General features: G+C 36.9%; 1 protein-coding gene across 1 annotated transcript in view; it reads right to left on the reverse strand.

Moving 5' to 3' along the window:
• The window catches only part of SNTG1 (syntrophin gamma 1), a 274,235-nt gene that overhangs the window by 233,887 nt on the left and 23,715 nt on the right, over positions 1-16,633 (reverse strand). The window contains exon 4 of the mRNA XM_008052045.1: positions 7,317-7,446. Coding sequence (XP_008050236.1) covers positions 7,317-7,446 — 130 coding nt within the window. The remainder of the gene's footprint in view (positions 1-7,316; positions 7,447-16,633) is intronic.

Genomic DNA, 16,633 nt, shown 5'->3' on the forward strand with positions numbered 1-16,633 from the left:
GTATATACCAAGTAGTGAGATTGCTGAGTCAGATGGTAGATCTATTTTTATTTGTCAGTCTCCAAACTGCTTTCCACAGGAGTTAAACCAGTTTGCATTCTCACCAACCAGTGCAGTAACATGCCTTTTTCTTTGGATCCGCCCATACCTGTTGTTTCTTGACTTTTTAATAATATCCATTTTGAATAGTACCCATTTACTCTAACTGGTATGAGGTGCTATCTTATCAAAATGCTAGTGATTCTGAACATTTTTTTCATATGTTTGTTGGCCGTTTGTATGCCTTTCCTTGAGAATTGTCTTTTTATGTCCTTTAGCCACGTTTTTTTTTTTTTTTTTACTATTTGTTACCTTGCTCATTCTTTCTGTTTTTAAAAAAAAATTTTAATTTTAAAGAGGTTGGATGCAATTCAGGGTTAGGTATACAAATGTTCATTATGCAGGTAGCCTTGCTGATGAGGTGCGCCCCCCTCCCCTGGCAGTCTCCCATTACTGCCAATCCTGCTCCCCCTGCCAGTTTCCCACAACTGTGAATCCCTTTCTTATAGTATTACAATAATTGTTCAAGGATTGCTTATGAGTGAGAACATGCGATATTTAGTTCTTTGTTTTTGTGAAAGATCACTCAGTATTATAGACTCTAAGTCCATCCAGGTTGTTGCGAAGTTCATGATTTTGTTCTTCTTTATGACTGTGTAATATTCCATGGAGTATATATACCACATTTTTAAAATTTCAGATATGTGGGATACAATTCGGGGTTAGGTTCACAAATGTTCATTAGGCAGGTACCCTTGTTGAGGAGGTGTTCCCCCCCTTCCCCAGGCAGATTCCCAATACTGCCAATCCCACTTCCCTGCTTCCCTCCCAGCAGTTTCCTGCTTCTGCCAATCCTTTTCTTAGAGTATTATAACTGTTCAAGGTTCACTTATGAGTGAGTCATGTTGCCATGAAGTTCATTATTTTGTTCTTCTTTATGGCTGTGTAATATTTCATTGTGTATATGTACTACATTTTTTTTTTTAAATACAACCCACTTTCAATGGGCAGCATGGTTGGTTCCATGTTTTAATGGTATTATTTGCTTTTCTCCTTTCAATTTGTTTGAGTTCCTTATAAATTTCGGATCAGGCCTTTGTCAGATGCATTGTTTGGAAATGTTTCCTCACATTCTTTTTACTATGTTGATGTTTTCTTTTGCTGTGCAGAGGCTTTTTAATGTAATAAGGTCCCCCTTGCCAATTTTACTTTTTGCTGGATTGTTTATGAGGACTTAGTCATGAATTCATTTCCTAGACTGATATTCAAGAGGATGTTCCCAAAGTTTCTTCTAAGATTCTTAGAGTTTAAGAGCTTATTTAAATATTTGATCATTTTGAGTTAATTTTTTATATGGTGATAGGTAGAAGAAGAATGAAACATATTCAGTTTCAGTCTTCTGAATGTGTTTGCCAGTTTTCGCAGCACTATTTGATGAATAGAGTGTACTTTCCCCAATGTTTGCTTTTGTTAGCTTCACAAGAATGAGATGATTGTAGTTCAGTGATTTTATTTCTGGTTTCTCTATTCTGTTTTTTTGGTCTGTGTCTATTTTTGTACCAGTACCATGCTGTTTTGATTACTGTAGCCTGGTAGTAAAGTTTGAAGTCTGGTAACATGATGCCACCAGCTTTAGACTTTTTGCTTAGGATTGCTTTAGATGTTTGGCCTCTTTTTTTGCTTCCATATAAACTTAAGTATTGTTTTTTTCTAGGTGTCTAGAAACCATTCCTGGTAGTTTGATAAGGATTGTGTTGTATCTGTAGATTGCTCTGAGTAGTATAAATATCTTAACAATATAGATTCTTCCAATTCATGAGCATGGAATGCTTTCTCATTTGTTTGTGCCATTTTTTATTTCTTTCAACACTATTTTGTAGTTATCATTGTAAAGTTCTTTCAACTCATTTGTTAGATGTATTCTAAGAAATATTGTGAAAGAGATTCTATTTTGTATTTGATTCTCAGTCTACTTGCTGTTGGTACATAGAAATGCAACTGATTTTTGTGCATTGATTTTGAACCACAAGACATCACTGCTGTTGTTTATCAGTCCTAGGACTTTTTTTGGTAGACTCATAGCTTTTCTAGGTGGAGAATCATATTATCTGTGAAAAGAGATAATTTAACTTCCTCTTTTCCTATTTGGATACATCTTATTTTTTTTTCTCTTGCCTGATTGTTCAAGCAAGGACTTCCAGGATTCCAGTACTATGTTAAATAGGAGTGAGAGTAGATATTTTTATCTTGTTCCAGTTCTTAGGGAGAATGCTTTCAGCTTCTGCCCATTAAGTATAATGCTTGCTGCAGATTTGTCATAGATAGCTTCATTACTTGAGGAATGATCCTTTGATGCCTGAATGTTTTAGGTTTTTTGTTTTTTGTTTTTTTAATCAAGAAGGGATATTAAATTTTATCAAATGCTTTTCCGTGTCTATTGAGATAATCATGTGGTGTTTGGTTTTGCATCTGTTTGTTGGTGGATTACATTTATTGATTTTCATATGTTGAACCAGACTTGCATCTTGGGAAGAAAACCAATCTGATCATAATGAATGATCCTTGTTATGTGCTATTTGATGCAGTTTGCTAGTATTTTGTTGAAGATTTTTGTGTCTATGTGTATCAGGTATATTGGCCTGTAGTTTTCTCTCTTTGTTGTGTCTTTGCCATTTTTTGGTATCAGGATGATATTCTATTTGTCAAATGAGATAGGGAACAGTCCTTCCTTCTCACTGCTTCCAGTAGCATTCATACCAGCTTTTACTTGTATATCTGGTAGAATTCAGCTGTAAAACCATCCAGTTCAGGACTTTTTTTAGTAGGGAGATTTTTAATTTCTTGATTTGTTGTTGGTCTTTTCAAGGTTTTAGTTTCTTTCTGTTTGAATCTTGGGATGATGTACTTTGAGAAATTTATCCATATCCTCTACATTTTCTATCTTATACACATATAGATGTTTATAATAAATCTCCAATAATCTTTTGCATTTCTTCAGGATCGGGTATAATGTCACCTTTTTCATTTCCAATTGTGCTTATTCAATTTTTTTGTTTATTCGTCTTTTGGGGAGGGCCAATCTATCTAGGAATCTGTCAATCGTATCCATCCTTTAAAGAAATAATGTTTCAACTCATTGATCCTTTTATGGTTTTCTTGGCCTTAGTTTTGTTTAATTGTGCTCTCATTTTGTTGATTTCTTTTTTTCTGCTAGCTTTTGGTTTAGATTGTTTTTGTTTTGCCATTTTTCTTAGTGCAACATTTGTCTAAGTGTATGTCTAAGATTTTCACCAGCATATTCAATAGCTTCTGGGAGAAAATTTTTTTAAGACAGCAACTATAATTTCATGGAATTTCAAATTAAATTGAGTATGAAAACCCCTGTTTCACAAAATTATCACTTGTATAAATTAGTGAGCAAAGAGAAATGAAGATTGTTAGCATGTTGTTCCAGTAAGCCTAGCCCAAGTTTTTGTTTTTTTCTTTCTCTGTCCATTCTCCAGCTGACTTTACACAAAAATATGATTTCTCATCACCTGGGGGATGGGCAAAATAAAAACTCAAATCTTCCCATCACATAGTATACCTATGTAATAAGTTTGCACATGTACCACTTGTATCTAACATACAATAATGCAAAAATAAATAAAATAAAAGCACATAAAAGTAAAATGCAATAAAAAGTTTTCATAATATTATGTATCTGACATTCTTCTTTTTACTTCTAACTATGCATACATACACAGATATGTCTTATGTCATTTCAATAGTAAATGTTTAAAACTTTTACACCTAATTATTTTATATGCAGTCTCATCTTTTTTTCAAATGTGTTTTTATGCCTAATAATCTCTTAGGTGAAATTTCCCTAAATTTTATCTCAATATTTTTCTCTTTGCACTTATTATTAATAGATAAACTATTCATTTAAGTCAGTTAGACTTAAATGAGCTTATACATCCTGGAATATTGGTAAATAAAGAGAAACTCTTACATCTTTCTATAGTATTACTTCTAGTTGTTCTTTAAAATTAAAAAAAAATCAGGCATGGTGGCTCACTCCTATAATCCCAATACTTTGGGAGGTCAAGGCCATTTAGTAGGAACTGATTACAGGATTACTGCATCCCAGAAATTTAAGCCTAGCCTAGTGAGACCTTGTTTCTACAAAAAAAAATTTTTTTCAATAACCATATGTGGTGGCAGCCACTCAGGAGGCTGAAGTAGATGTATCACCTGAGCCCAGGAAGTTGAGGCTACAGTGAGCTCTGATCATGCCACCGCACTCCAGCCTGGGTGGCAGAGTAAGACTAACTCAAAATATAAAATAAAAGAAAAAGAAGACAAGAATAAACATCTGACTATCCCAAACAACACTTTCCTAGTTACTGTCAACCTTCCTGATTTCTTTCTTCATGTCAATCAACCATATCGACTATTTCAAACCAACCAGCCATATCAATAGTCATTGTGCCTTCTCTGAAGTCAATGTGACTTTCACTTTTTACTGCTATGCCTAATAATTTTTTAACATTTATGTAATACTTTATATATCAAAGTACATTGTAATCATTAGTAATTTTTAACAAGAACTGATTACAAGAACAAAAGGACATGCAATTAGAATATAAAAAGGGAGTTGAAAGAACAAATAGATAACTTTTAATATAGCAGTATTACCACAGTAGAAATATGAATCTCCTGGCAGTCAAACAATATAGAAAAATTTGCTTTTGTAAGTTTCATGATAAGCAATTGTTATAAAGATAAAAAAAAAAAACAAGCAGCAAAATGTGACTTCTTCTACCTTAGGCTTACAGAGGGTAAAACATTTGCATATTCACTTAAACAACAACAAAAAAACTAAAGCATTAATTTTTCAAATTATTGTCAGCTGTATCACAGCATTCTAACTTAATATCCATTTTGAAGAAACACAGATTTCATAAGAGTTTATCTAGGATTTAGGTCAATGCAAATTTGGATCTAGGTAAGAAGAAAAACTGTAGATTTAAAGGTTAACATCCTGTTCTTTAAAAAATATTTTTTCTCATAAATATAGGACTAGGACTCATTTTTAAGGCACTCTACTCAGTTCTGTAATAAAATAGAGAATACTCATATTCTTAGGAGGTTTTTTTTTTCCTTTTCTTATTTTTAACTCTAGAAACATCCCTATAAGTCAGGGGAAGGAGAGAGAGAAATAATCCTCTGAGAAACACCACATTTCTCCTTTTTCTTTCTTTTTTTGACAGTCTGAAACCTTGTCGTCCCCTTGTGCAACTGCAACTCTACTATGATGAAACTACCACATCAGCAAAGACTTGGCTGAGTCATGAGGGGTCCACTCTTGTCCAGTCCAGGCACTCCCTGGTTAAGCCACTTCATGGGGTGATGCCTCTGGATAATTCTTGGTATATTTGCAACTATTTACACACCATGAAAATAAATTGATCTGCCTTTATTCGCACCTGAAACACAATTTCCCACATACCAGATAACCGAAAATATTAAAGGCAGGATTCTATAGAATGTTGCAAATGATTTAGAGAAATAAATATTTTAACAACTGAGAGTGAGAGGGCAAACAGCACAGCCAGTTGGAAAACATTTGGCATCACCCAGTAAAACTACATATCTGATGACTATCAACTCCACTCCCAGAGCTTCCAACTCCATACACACGGCCATTATGGTAGTACTATTTCAGATAGCCACAGACTAGAAGCAAAACCTTTATCTTCAGTGACTGATAATCCTCTTTTTTTTTTTTTTTTTTGAGTTGGAGTCTCACTCCATCACCCAGGCTGGAGTGCAGTGTCACAATCACAGCCACCCCAGCGTCGACCTGCTGGGCTCAGGCGATCCATCCACCTCATTCTTCCAAGTAGCTAGAAATACAGGCATGAGCTACCATGCCTGGCTAATTTTTGATTTATTGTAGGGATAAGGTCTTTCCAAGTTGCCCAGGCTGTTCTAGAACCCCTGGGCTCAGGCAATCCCCTCACCTGAGTCTCCCAAAGAGCTGGGATTACAGGCTTGAGCCACTGCACCCTACCTTTTTTGGTCACAATCATTTTTTGGGTTTCTAAAGAAAAGTCGTGCAAGAATACTGGACAACTTTGTACATTAATTTGTTGGTGAGCGAGTTACATATTTCTACGATGTTCATTATATTGGACGTCTGAATTCCCCTCGGGACTTTTTATCTGCCCCAACTTTGCTTGAACAGTGATAGAAAAAGGAGAGAATGAAGACAAAGGCGTAATGTCAAGATGATGCCAACTTTTCTAAAACATAATAATCCTTAGTGACACCTACATTGGTACTCAATTAAGTGAGGCTTACAGCTTTGCATATTTTGTCAGACTATACTCCTCCCAGAAGTCACAGGGAGAAAGGATTGGTTAGGTTATTAAAGAGCAATGCTAGTGAGACATGGTGACACTAAAGGGATGTAGGATAAGGAAAGAATAAAAGTTGGAGTGATGAGGTGAGTGGATTGCCTGAGCCCGCGGGTTCGAGACCCGCCTGGGCAGCGAGACCTCATCTCTACAATAAATTCAAAAAAAAAAAAAAGTCATCCAGGCATGGTAGCGCATGCCCTGTGTTTCCAGCTACTGGGAAGGCTGAGGCGGAAGGATTGTCGGAGCCCAGCAGGTCGAGGCTGTGGTGGCCGGGAGCGGCCTGCACTCCAGTCTGGGCGACAGAGTGAGACTCCAACTCAAAAAAAAAAAAAAAGAGTTGGAGTGAAAGGAGAGAAACTAAAAAAAAAGCAACTTCTAAAAATATAAACCTTGCTCTAAGTGTGAGTCACTAGACCCCGCCATGACATCTTCTGATGATTCCTGATCCGTACAAGATCTTCAGTCTCCGTGATATCAGCCTCTTACTTCTCTAAACACTACTGGCTGCAATTCTAAGATTACCAAAGGCAAATCAACAATGCCTTCTTAAAATTCAGTGCTGTATTAGTCCTAAATGCCTTTACTTAAATATATTTAGTGTCCATATGCTAAATACATATTTGATTTATTTAACTAATATAGATGCTTATGATGTTTGCAAATGGAAACCTGCATATGAATATTATTGAAATGATTTTGGCTAGAACTCTCAAGGCCAAAGAAATGTTCCTACAAAAAGTGTTCCACAATGGTTTTCCATGATGAATATGGTGTTCATTCTTAGAAGAATGCCAGACAGTTGTTACAAAGTTACATTTATCGAAAGGCTGAGAAACTCTATGACCAAATATTTCTTGAATCACTACTTACATTGTGCTTTGTGAGATTTGAAATATTAGTTGCTATTGCTTGTAGCCAGTCCATGCAGTCTTCACCAGAGAGGCACTGAATAATCCCACTGCAGACTCCGTCCACAGCAATGACTTGAAAGGCATTCTGCCTGAAAATCAGATCAAAATATAATGTCATTGGTCGACTTGTAACTCAAAATATCTGTTGAAAAGCTCTTACTTCAAACAACATAAATCTCAACCTCCAAATTTATATTTGGTTATTTATCTTTACAAATATCTTTAATCTAAGTGGAATACTAAAGATAGACCCAGATAGCATACAGTTTTGAGTTAGAAGGAAGTAAACTTAGATTAAGATAACTGTGGAGAACCTGTGAGATGTAAAATGCATGCTATGTAAATGGATAAGAAGCCATGAAATTTTAGAAACATTCTTTTCACAGTTTCTTATAAAATCATACATAGTTTATTTATTATTTTGGCTACCATTGTCTCCTCCTCACATTTGTCAATGAATTTTCTGATTCATAATAGAGAGAACACAAACACAAATATTATCCATCGTGTAAAAAAAAAAATCTCCTTTTATAAGCAGTAATACTGTGTCAGTTGTTCCCAGCCCTCAATTCCATTTTAATCATCTTCTCATAAGTGGCTTGGAACAAAAGGCTCATACCTCCTCTCCAGGTCTAAATGATCATGCTCCTAATTTGTATGAATGTTATGAATTTCATTAGAATTAAACTTTTTCTTAAAATGCAATAATCAGTCTATCCCTTTGATCTTCATTTTCATTAGATAAAATTAAATTCATCTTAAATTGTTCACAAAAGTGCCATAGAATTTAAAACTGCCTCCTACTGCTTCAATTATTTACTTTTCTGCATAAAATTCTTGCAATGTTTAGATATAAGCTTAATGGAGAGGAATACATAAAATCTCAACATGAATGAAAGCTAGATAAATGCCTCATGCTTGAGAATTACTCTGTTGTGCAACACAATTCAGAAAATGCATAAACTATATTTAAACCCCAGTCAATTATGAAGCAATGGAAAACTTATGAAGTTCAGTATTCAAAATGTCATGTAAATTATATATATGTGTAAGTTTTTCTCCAAATAAATGCTTTTCCTGACTCTTCGGAGTTTTGCAACTAGATATTTGTGGCAGTTGGACATTACTTCTGTTCCCATAATTTCTTAGCATGTCTGGTTCAGGTTCATTTGTTGATCTCTGTGACTCTGCCTTCCTTTCTCAGAACTGGACACATGGTCATGCCTTTGGCATCTAAGGGTCTGTGCATCCAGGTACACTGTTTCTCATATCTCCACAGCACTTTTTACTGAAAACAGGCAAATGCCCAGATATACTTTTTTGTTTTCTCTCAAAAATACATTAAAAAGTATGGGGGTCGAGATAGTCCTCTAGAAATAGCTGGTGTGCACCTCGCTCATGGAAAGGAACCAAAAATAGGAAGAGGGTCTCTACACTCAAAGCAGGACATGGAAGAACACACGCCCAGGAACTCAAGAGAAGTAGTGAGTCCCACATGAGGTGGAGGAGTATAATCAGACAGCCTGCTGACCCAGAAAGGGACCCAGAGCAGAGATGCAGAAGTCCCTCAAAGTGATGAAGTGAGGGAAAAAGTGAGAAAGAAATTCCCAGGAGCCCCAACTGCTGCCTTGGGACCCTGGTGATACAAGTCCAAGGAAAGCTTCAGACCACTAAGCAACTCCTCCACAACACTATGGCAGGATCTAACCCTCATATATCTGTACTAGCCTTGTATGTTAATGCTAACCACATGCAGAAGAAGGAAACTTGACCTCTTCCTCTCATCATATACAAAAATTAGCTCAAGATGGATTGACAACTTTTTTTCTTTTTTTTGAGTTGGAGTCTCTGTCGCCCAGACTGGAGTGCAGTGGCCGCTCCCGGCCACCGCAGCCTCGACCCGCTGGGCTCCGGCAATCCTTCCGCCTCGCCTTCCAGGTAGCTGGAATTACAGGCATGCGCTACCACGCCCAGCTGATTTTTTTGATTTATTGTAGAGATGAGGTCTCGCCAAGCTGCCCAGGCGGGTCTCGAACCCGCGGACTCAGACAATCCATTCACTTCAGTCTCCCAAGGGCGGGATTACAGGCTGAGCCACCAAGCCCGGCTGGATTGACAACTTAATTGTAAGATCTCAAACTAAAAAAATCCTAGAATAAAGTCTGGGAAACACCCTTCTGGACATCATTCTATGCAATAAATACTTGACTAAGACCTCAAATCAAAAGCAGCAAAAACCAAAATTGACAAGTGGGATCTAAGAAACTAAAAAGCTTTTACACAGCAATAGAAACCAGCAGCCAAGTTAACAGACAACCTACAGAAATGGGGAAAATACTTGCAAACCATATGTCTGACAAATGCCTCATTTCCAGAATCTACAAACAACTCAAATGAATCAACAGGACAAAAGCTAACAACGTGATTAAAAAGTGGGCAAAGGACAGAAGTAGACACTTATCAAAGGAAGACAAACAAGTGGCCAATAAACATATTTTACAAGGTTCAAAATCCCTAATCATCAGAGAAATACAAATCAAAACTACAAGGGAATACTATCTCACATAAATCAGGATGGTTTTATTAAAAAATCAGAAAAAAACAGATGTCGGTGAGGTTATAGAGAAAAGGGAATGATTTTATACTACTGGTGAGAATGTAAGCTAGTTCATCCCCTGTGAAAAGCAGATTGGCAATTTCTCAAACAACTAAAAATAGATTTATAATTCAACCCAGCATTGCCACCACTGGATATACACCCAAAGGAGCACAAATCACAGTACCAAAAAACATCTGCACTTGCATGTTTATTACAGCACTAGCTACAATAGAAAAACATGGAACGAACCTAGTACTCATCAATGTGGACTAGATAATGTAATATATATGCATATGAATACTATACATCCATACAAAAGAACAAAATCATGTCCTTTGCAGCAACACAGATGTAGCTAGAGACCATCACCCTAAACAGATTATCACAGAAACCGAACACTGAATACTGGATATTCTCCCTAATAGGTGGGAGTTAAACACTGAAATCATTTTGGGCACAAGGATGGCATCAGTAGACACTGGAGAAATCCAAAAAGGGAGAGGAAAAGCAAGGTTTAAGAACTTAAAAACTACTGACTGCGTACCATGTCCACCACCTGAGTGATGGGCTCAACTGCAGTCCAAACTCACCATCACTCACTATGCCTATGTAAGAAATCTGCACATGTACTTCTTGAATCTAAATAACAGTCACATTAAAAACATTTAGGAAGTATAACTGCCCATTTCTTTAAAATAAAGTTCTTATGAATTTGTGGTGAGAAAAAAATACACACAGCATGAAAAGAATATTATACATTCACATAATTGTTTAGCTTTAATTCTGATGTTTAACAGTGAGTAAGACAATTAAAATATTCAGGCAGAAGTTCAGCCTTCCATGGAAAATGAGAAATAATTTGAGTTTAGTAATACATATTCCTTTCCACTCTATTATTATCATAAACATTACTTCATGCGCCCATAAATTAAGGCACATCTTGAACATATTTGTCCTCTCTGTTTTAAATGAATCATGACAGCTAAATATTTTTAGCCGTCAATAAACGTCAATACACTTTGACCAAATCTACAATCTACATATTCATATATGTTACATAGTTCCTAGATTTTAAAAAAAAATTCTGAGATAGTAGTTTTTTAATAAACCCAGGCTTGTAGATTAAAACGTATCAAATTTTACATTGTTTCAACATTTCAAAATTGACAACATTGATGAAAACCCTTTCATAAATATGTCACATACTTAAACAGCATTTTTTATTACATAGAATCTCTTACAAGTTAGACTGATCATAAACATCATAGCTATCTGGTTTATATTTCTAACTTTACTATTGAGTAAGGAAGACTATTGGCAAATTTTCTACTTAGCTGTGTCTCAATTTCCTCTAAAGAAAAATGAGAATAATAAACTTAACAGATTCAACAAACATTTGCTGAGTAACTGGTAGAATTGGATATTTTTACATATGGTCAAAATTCTATGAATAATTTTCCTCAGGATAATCTATTAACCTAAAGCCTTCATTTTAATATTTCAGTGTTTAGGGAGAATGTCTCCATTTAGGCTTATTATTTCATTGAGATTTTAGGATTAACTGCAGTGCTTTGCTTTTATTTGTAGCTTTAAATATATATATATACATACATATGTGTATATATATATATTTCTTTGACTTGTGACAAAGAGTAAGAATAAATCTGTTTCATCTTATTAATCTTTAATGGTATACTTTATGAAATCAATAGACTCCATTATTCCTTTAGTATTGTGAGACATTAAACTTTAACAATGTTTATGGTAGTGTTAGGGACACCCAAACAGAATTATGAGTCTTGGTTGTATGAATATGTGTGTGTGTATATATACTGAAAAAAACAAGTACGTAACTAAATAGTTAATCAGTCTGAAGTTCTGAATTCAAGTTGATTTTTACCACTCTCCACTCAATATTTTTATACTTTTCTAAGTATTCTCAATCATTGCTCTGGCAATAAAAAAAAATTACTCTCAAATGCTTCTGAATTTCACAGTAGGTTGGATCATTCAAAATATAAATATGATCTTTCCTGTATGGAAATTTTACTGCTCACTATAAAAAAGTATAAATAATTTACAAGCTACCACATGCATACACAGAAATATACATACATTTTTAATTAATATAGTTAATAATTACTTTTTTATTTTAAAAGTGTGGGGTACAATTCAGGATTAAGTATACAAGTGGTCATCTTACAGGTAAAGTTTGAGCTTCCCTTTGATCCCCACTTTGCTTAGTTTTATATCAGGTACTCTTATTGATGTTGTATCCCCAACCTTACACCCACACCAGCAGAATCCCAGTATGGTAAGTCCCTTTCATATAGTATTATGGTAAATGTTCACAGTTTACTCATGAGTGGGAACTTGTGGTACTCTGTTCTTTGTTTCTGTAATAGATCACTGAGTATAAGAAACTCTAAATACATTCAAGTTGCTAAGAAGTTCATTTGATTGTCCTTCTTTATGGTTATGTAATATTCCATTGTATATACATACTACATTTTTTAAATCCAGTCTAGTTTTGATTGGCAGATTGGTTGGTTTCATGTTTTCACTATTGTCAATAGTGCTGCAATAAACATGCACATGCAGATATCTTTTCTGTAGAATGATTTAAGTTCTATGGGTATATTTCCAGTAGGGGAATTTCTGCCTTCTTTTGTGATCCATTTGCCTGGAAACTTGTTTTCCATCCTCTCACTTTGAGTGTGTACAACCTTCATGGTGAGATGAGTTTCCTGGATGCACCAAATTATTACATCATGGGTTTTTTATCTGTGTCTTTTCAGTGGTGCATTTAGTCCATTCACATTCAGGCTGATTTTTGAAATGTGATTGTTTATCCCCATCATAAAATTCTTATAAAGTCTTTTCTTTGTCTGTTTGTTTTCTTTTAACCTTTTGGTTGATGTATGTCTGTGTTTTCAAATTTGCTGTTGCAATGTATTCTCTATTGATTCTGTGTTCTGCTGTTCTCTTGGGAAGTGTGTGGTCATTCTTATTTAATTTCTACTGTGCTTAATCCCTTTTTAAGCATCTCCTGTAACACTGTTCTGAAAGCAGCATAATTCTTAGTGATTGGGTTTCTGGGAAGGACTTTAATTCTCCATTACTAATGAAGATAGGCTTGGCAGGGTAGGAAATTATTGGTTGAAACTGTTTATTTTTAAGACCTTTGAATATTGGATTCCAGTCCCTTCTAGCTTGTAGTGTTTCTGTGGATAGGTCTGCTGCTATTCTGATTGGTTTTCCCTGGTGGGTTCTAATAAAGTTTTTTCTTTGTTTGTTTTCTTTTGGCTTTGGGGTTGATATATGTGTGTGTTTTCAGGTGTCTTGTTATGCTATATTCTCTGTTGATTCTGTGCTCTGCTGTTCTCTTGGGAAGTGTGTGGTCATTCTTTTTTTTTTCCTTCTTCTGTGCTTAATACCTCTTTAAGTGTCTCCTGTAGAGCTGGTTTGGAAGCTGCATAATCTCTTAGGGATTGGATGTCTGGGAAGGATTTTAATTCTCTATCACTGTTGAAGATGAGCATGCCTGAATAGGAAATTCTTTGTTGAAATTGTTTATCTTTGAGGACATTGAATATAGGGCTCCAGTCCCTTCTTGCTTGTAGTGAGTGTTTCTGCTGATAGGTCTGCTTGCTATTCTGATTGGTTTTCCCCACTAGGTAGTCTGACCTTTCTCTCTTGCTACCTCTAGGAATTTTCTTTTATACCTAAATTGTGTAGGCAAATTACCATGTGTCTAGGGGTTGGTCTTCTCATTTGATGTCCTGTGGGGGTTCTCTGTTTCTCTTATGTTTGACTGGTCACATCTCTGGTGAGATGGGGAAAGTTTTCTTGGATAATCTCCTGGAATACTTGCTCCAATGTGTTCTCCATTTCCCTTTCTTCTGGAATACCAATCAGGCGTAGGTCTGGCCTTTTGATATAATCACACATCTCTTAGAGTCTTTATTCTTTCTTTCTGAGTTTTCGTTCTATGGTTTTTTAACGATCAGGATAAATCTATGTTTTGGTCTTCAAGTTTTGAGATTCTTTCTTGTTCCTTATTATTTCCACTTTCCATGCTTGTCTTCTTGTTATTTATTGCCTGGGTGAAATTTTTTTATGGCTAAAATCTCTGTTACAACTTCTTTCAGTGTTGCATCTTGTCTCTCTTGAGTCTTATTCACTCTTTCCATCCATTACCTAATCCCTCTTTTATTCTGGGGCCAGTCATTGGTGACTTCCATTGTTTGGGCTCTGAGGTCTGATTTTTAAGGTGTTTTCTCTTTGTTATACAGGAAATTATCTGTGGTCTTCCTTTGATCTTTCTTCTTTTGTGACAGATCTCTCTTTTCTCTTTAGTTCCGTGATTCAGTAGCATTGGGAGGGACTTTCTCAGCCTTCTCTTCTTCCCCAATCAAGGCTCTGGATTTGTTCTATTTTGAAACATGACTGTGGGTGGCTGTGGCTGCTGTCTCTTGTAGTTTTGAGAGTCAAGTAAGGTGGAGGATAGGGAGCTAGGATTCAGAAACTACTTGCAGATCACAGTGTTCACTGATTGTGGTGTGGGTTCCCTGAGTCCCACTCTCCACCACCACTTTATATGATGATGCAATGGGTACATGTGTGTAACCCCTGAGTCCAAGATATAGTAATAGCAATTGCGAGAACAGAGAAAATTAGAATAAAATAAGATGGAAAAAGTTTTTTTAAAAATAAAAATTGAAAATAACACAGAACAGTGAAAGCAGTAACTGAAGCAAAAAACAATTGAATACACACACACACACAAAGACACACACACACACACCAAAACAAATTGGAACAACAACAAAGCAAAACAAACAAACAAACAAAAAAGCAGGAAAACCAAACACACACACACACACACACACACACACACACACAACATAAAATGAAAGAAGAAAAAGAGAAATAATGAAAAAAGGGAAAAAAAGGAAATCAAACTGAACCCTCACACGTGTTCACACACACATTGAACTAAAAACAGAGAAGAATAAAAAAGCAAAAACAAACCGACATTAAAAAACAAATTGAAATATGAACAGTCACTCTTTCATATATGCACATAAACAGAAAAGATCAAAAGAAGAAAGAAAAAGGGGGAGAGGGATTCAGATCATACTCTGACATACGTATTCATGTACAAAGGAAAAATACAAAATAATTTTAAAAACTAGCAAACAGACAAGAAAAACCTGCTTTCCTGTGGCAGATTCTGTAATCTTTCCTCTCAGCTGCTTCTCTGCTGTCTTCTGCAAAGCTTCAGCCTCACTCACAATCTCCCCAGTGTCCAGCTCAGAGAAGGAGGAAGCAGTGGTGGGGGTAGGTGAGGCTTCAGTTCTCCTTTCCCACTCTCGCATGGTCAGGGGGCATCCCCTCCAGTGGGAAAGTGCAGGAATTTCTTTTCTCCAGGTGCAGGCAGGGTGGGGGGGGGTGCCTCAGCCAGGCTTATTCTGCAGTAGAATCCTCTTATTGTGAATGACATCCAGGCTCTGCCTGTATTTGTCCCTCTTAGTTATGCTCCAGCTCTGTAGGTCTGATGTTCCTAGCATTGCTGGGATAGATGGGGTTGGATCATTCCCAGACTCACCACTGATCTCTTTGGAGACCTTCCTAGTCCTTTTCTGGCCACATCCTTTGTCCTGTGGCTGAATCAGAGTAGGAGATGGGAAGACTGAGACTCAGCACTCATCTTGTCCATCCACAGTTTGTGCTTTCAGCATATTCCCTCTGGGTCATGACCAACCCCTGAGCAGTTAATCTGCCAGCCACAGAGATTGGGTCTGTTGCTCCATGGTTACCAAGCTGGAGCACTTTCCTGCTCAGTTTTCAAGATGGTGGCAGGGTGCCAGCAATCTCTCCTGGGAGTTTCTTCCCAGGAAGCCCTTTGTTGTTTTTTAAAAAATGGCACTTGGTTTCTGCACCCCAGGAAGCACTAAAGACCAGGTAATGCAACTGTGGTACTAGCTGCTACACCAGGAGAGTGCTGGCCACTTGCTCCTGAGCCCCTATTCATTCTCTCTCAGCACCTTCCCCCCTGGAAAGAGCTTTGTTAATTTTTTTTTTTTTTTAGTTGGAGTCTCACTCTGTCACCCAGACTGGAGTGCAGTGGCCGCTCCCGGCCACCGCAGCCTCTACCTGCTTGTCTCTGGCGATCCTTCTGCCTCAGCCTTTCGAGTAGCCGGAATTACAGACATGCGCTGCCACGCCCGGCTGATTTTTTGATTTATTGTAGAGATGAGGTCTCGAGCCCAGGCGAGTCTCGAACCCACGGGCTCAGGCAACCCACTCACCTCAGCCTCCCAAAGGCATGGGATTACAGGCTGAGCCACCGAGCCTGGCTGTAATTTTTTTTTAATGGCGCTCGGCTTCTGCATCCTGGGAAGTGCTAGGGTTCAAGCAGAGCAGCTGTGGCACCAGCCAATTCACCAGGAAAGCCCTTGCTGCTTCCTCCTAAGCCCCCTCTCTGTCAGACACTCACACACACACTTACTCACTGACACATGAGTACAATTTTCCAGATACTCACTCACTTACACCGGGACTCACGTAGTCCAACTGGCTCTGCCGCCATCTTCCTCTCCCTCAAATTTTCTAATTCCTGTTTTAATTCACTGTTGATTTTAGCCACATGAAGGCATGTTGGACAATGGAAA

Source organism: Carlito syrichta, unplaced genomic scaffold, assembly GCF_000164805.1.
Source record: "Carlito syrichta isolate Samal-C Ts95f unplaced genomic scaffold, Tarsius_syrichta-2.0.1 Scaffold254458, whole genome shotgun sequence".
In the NCBI taxonomy this organism is placed as follows: domain Eukaryota; kingdom Metazoa; phylum Chordata; class Mammalia; order Primates; family Tarsiidae; genus Carlito; species Carlito syrichta.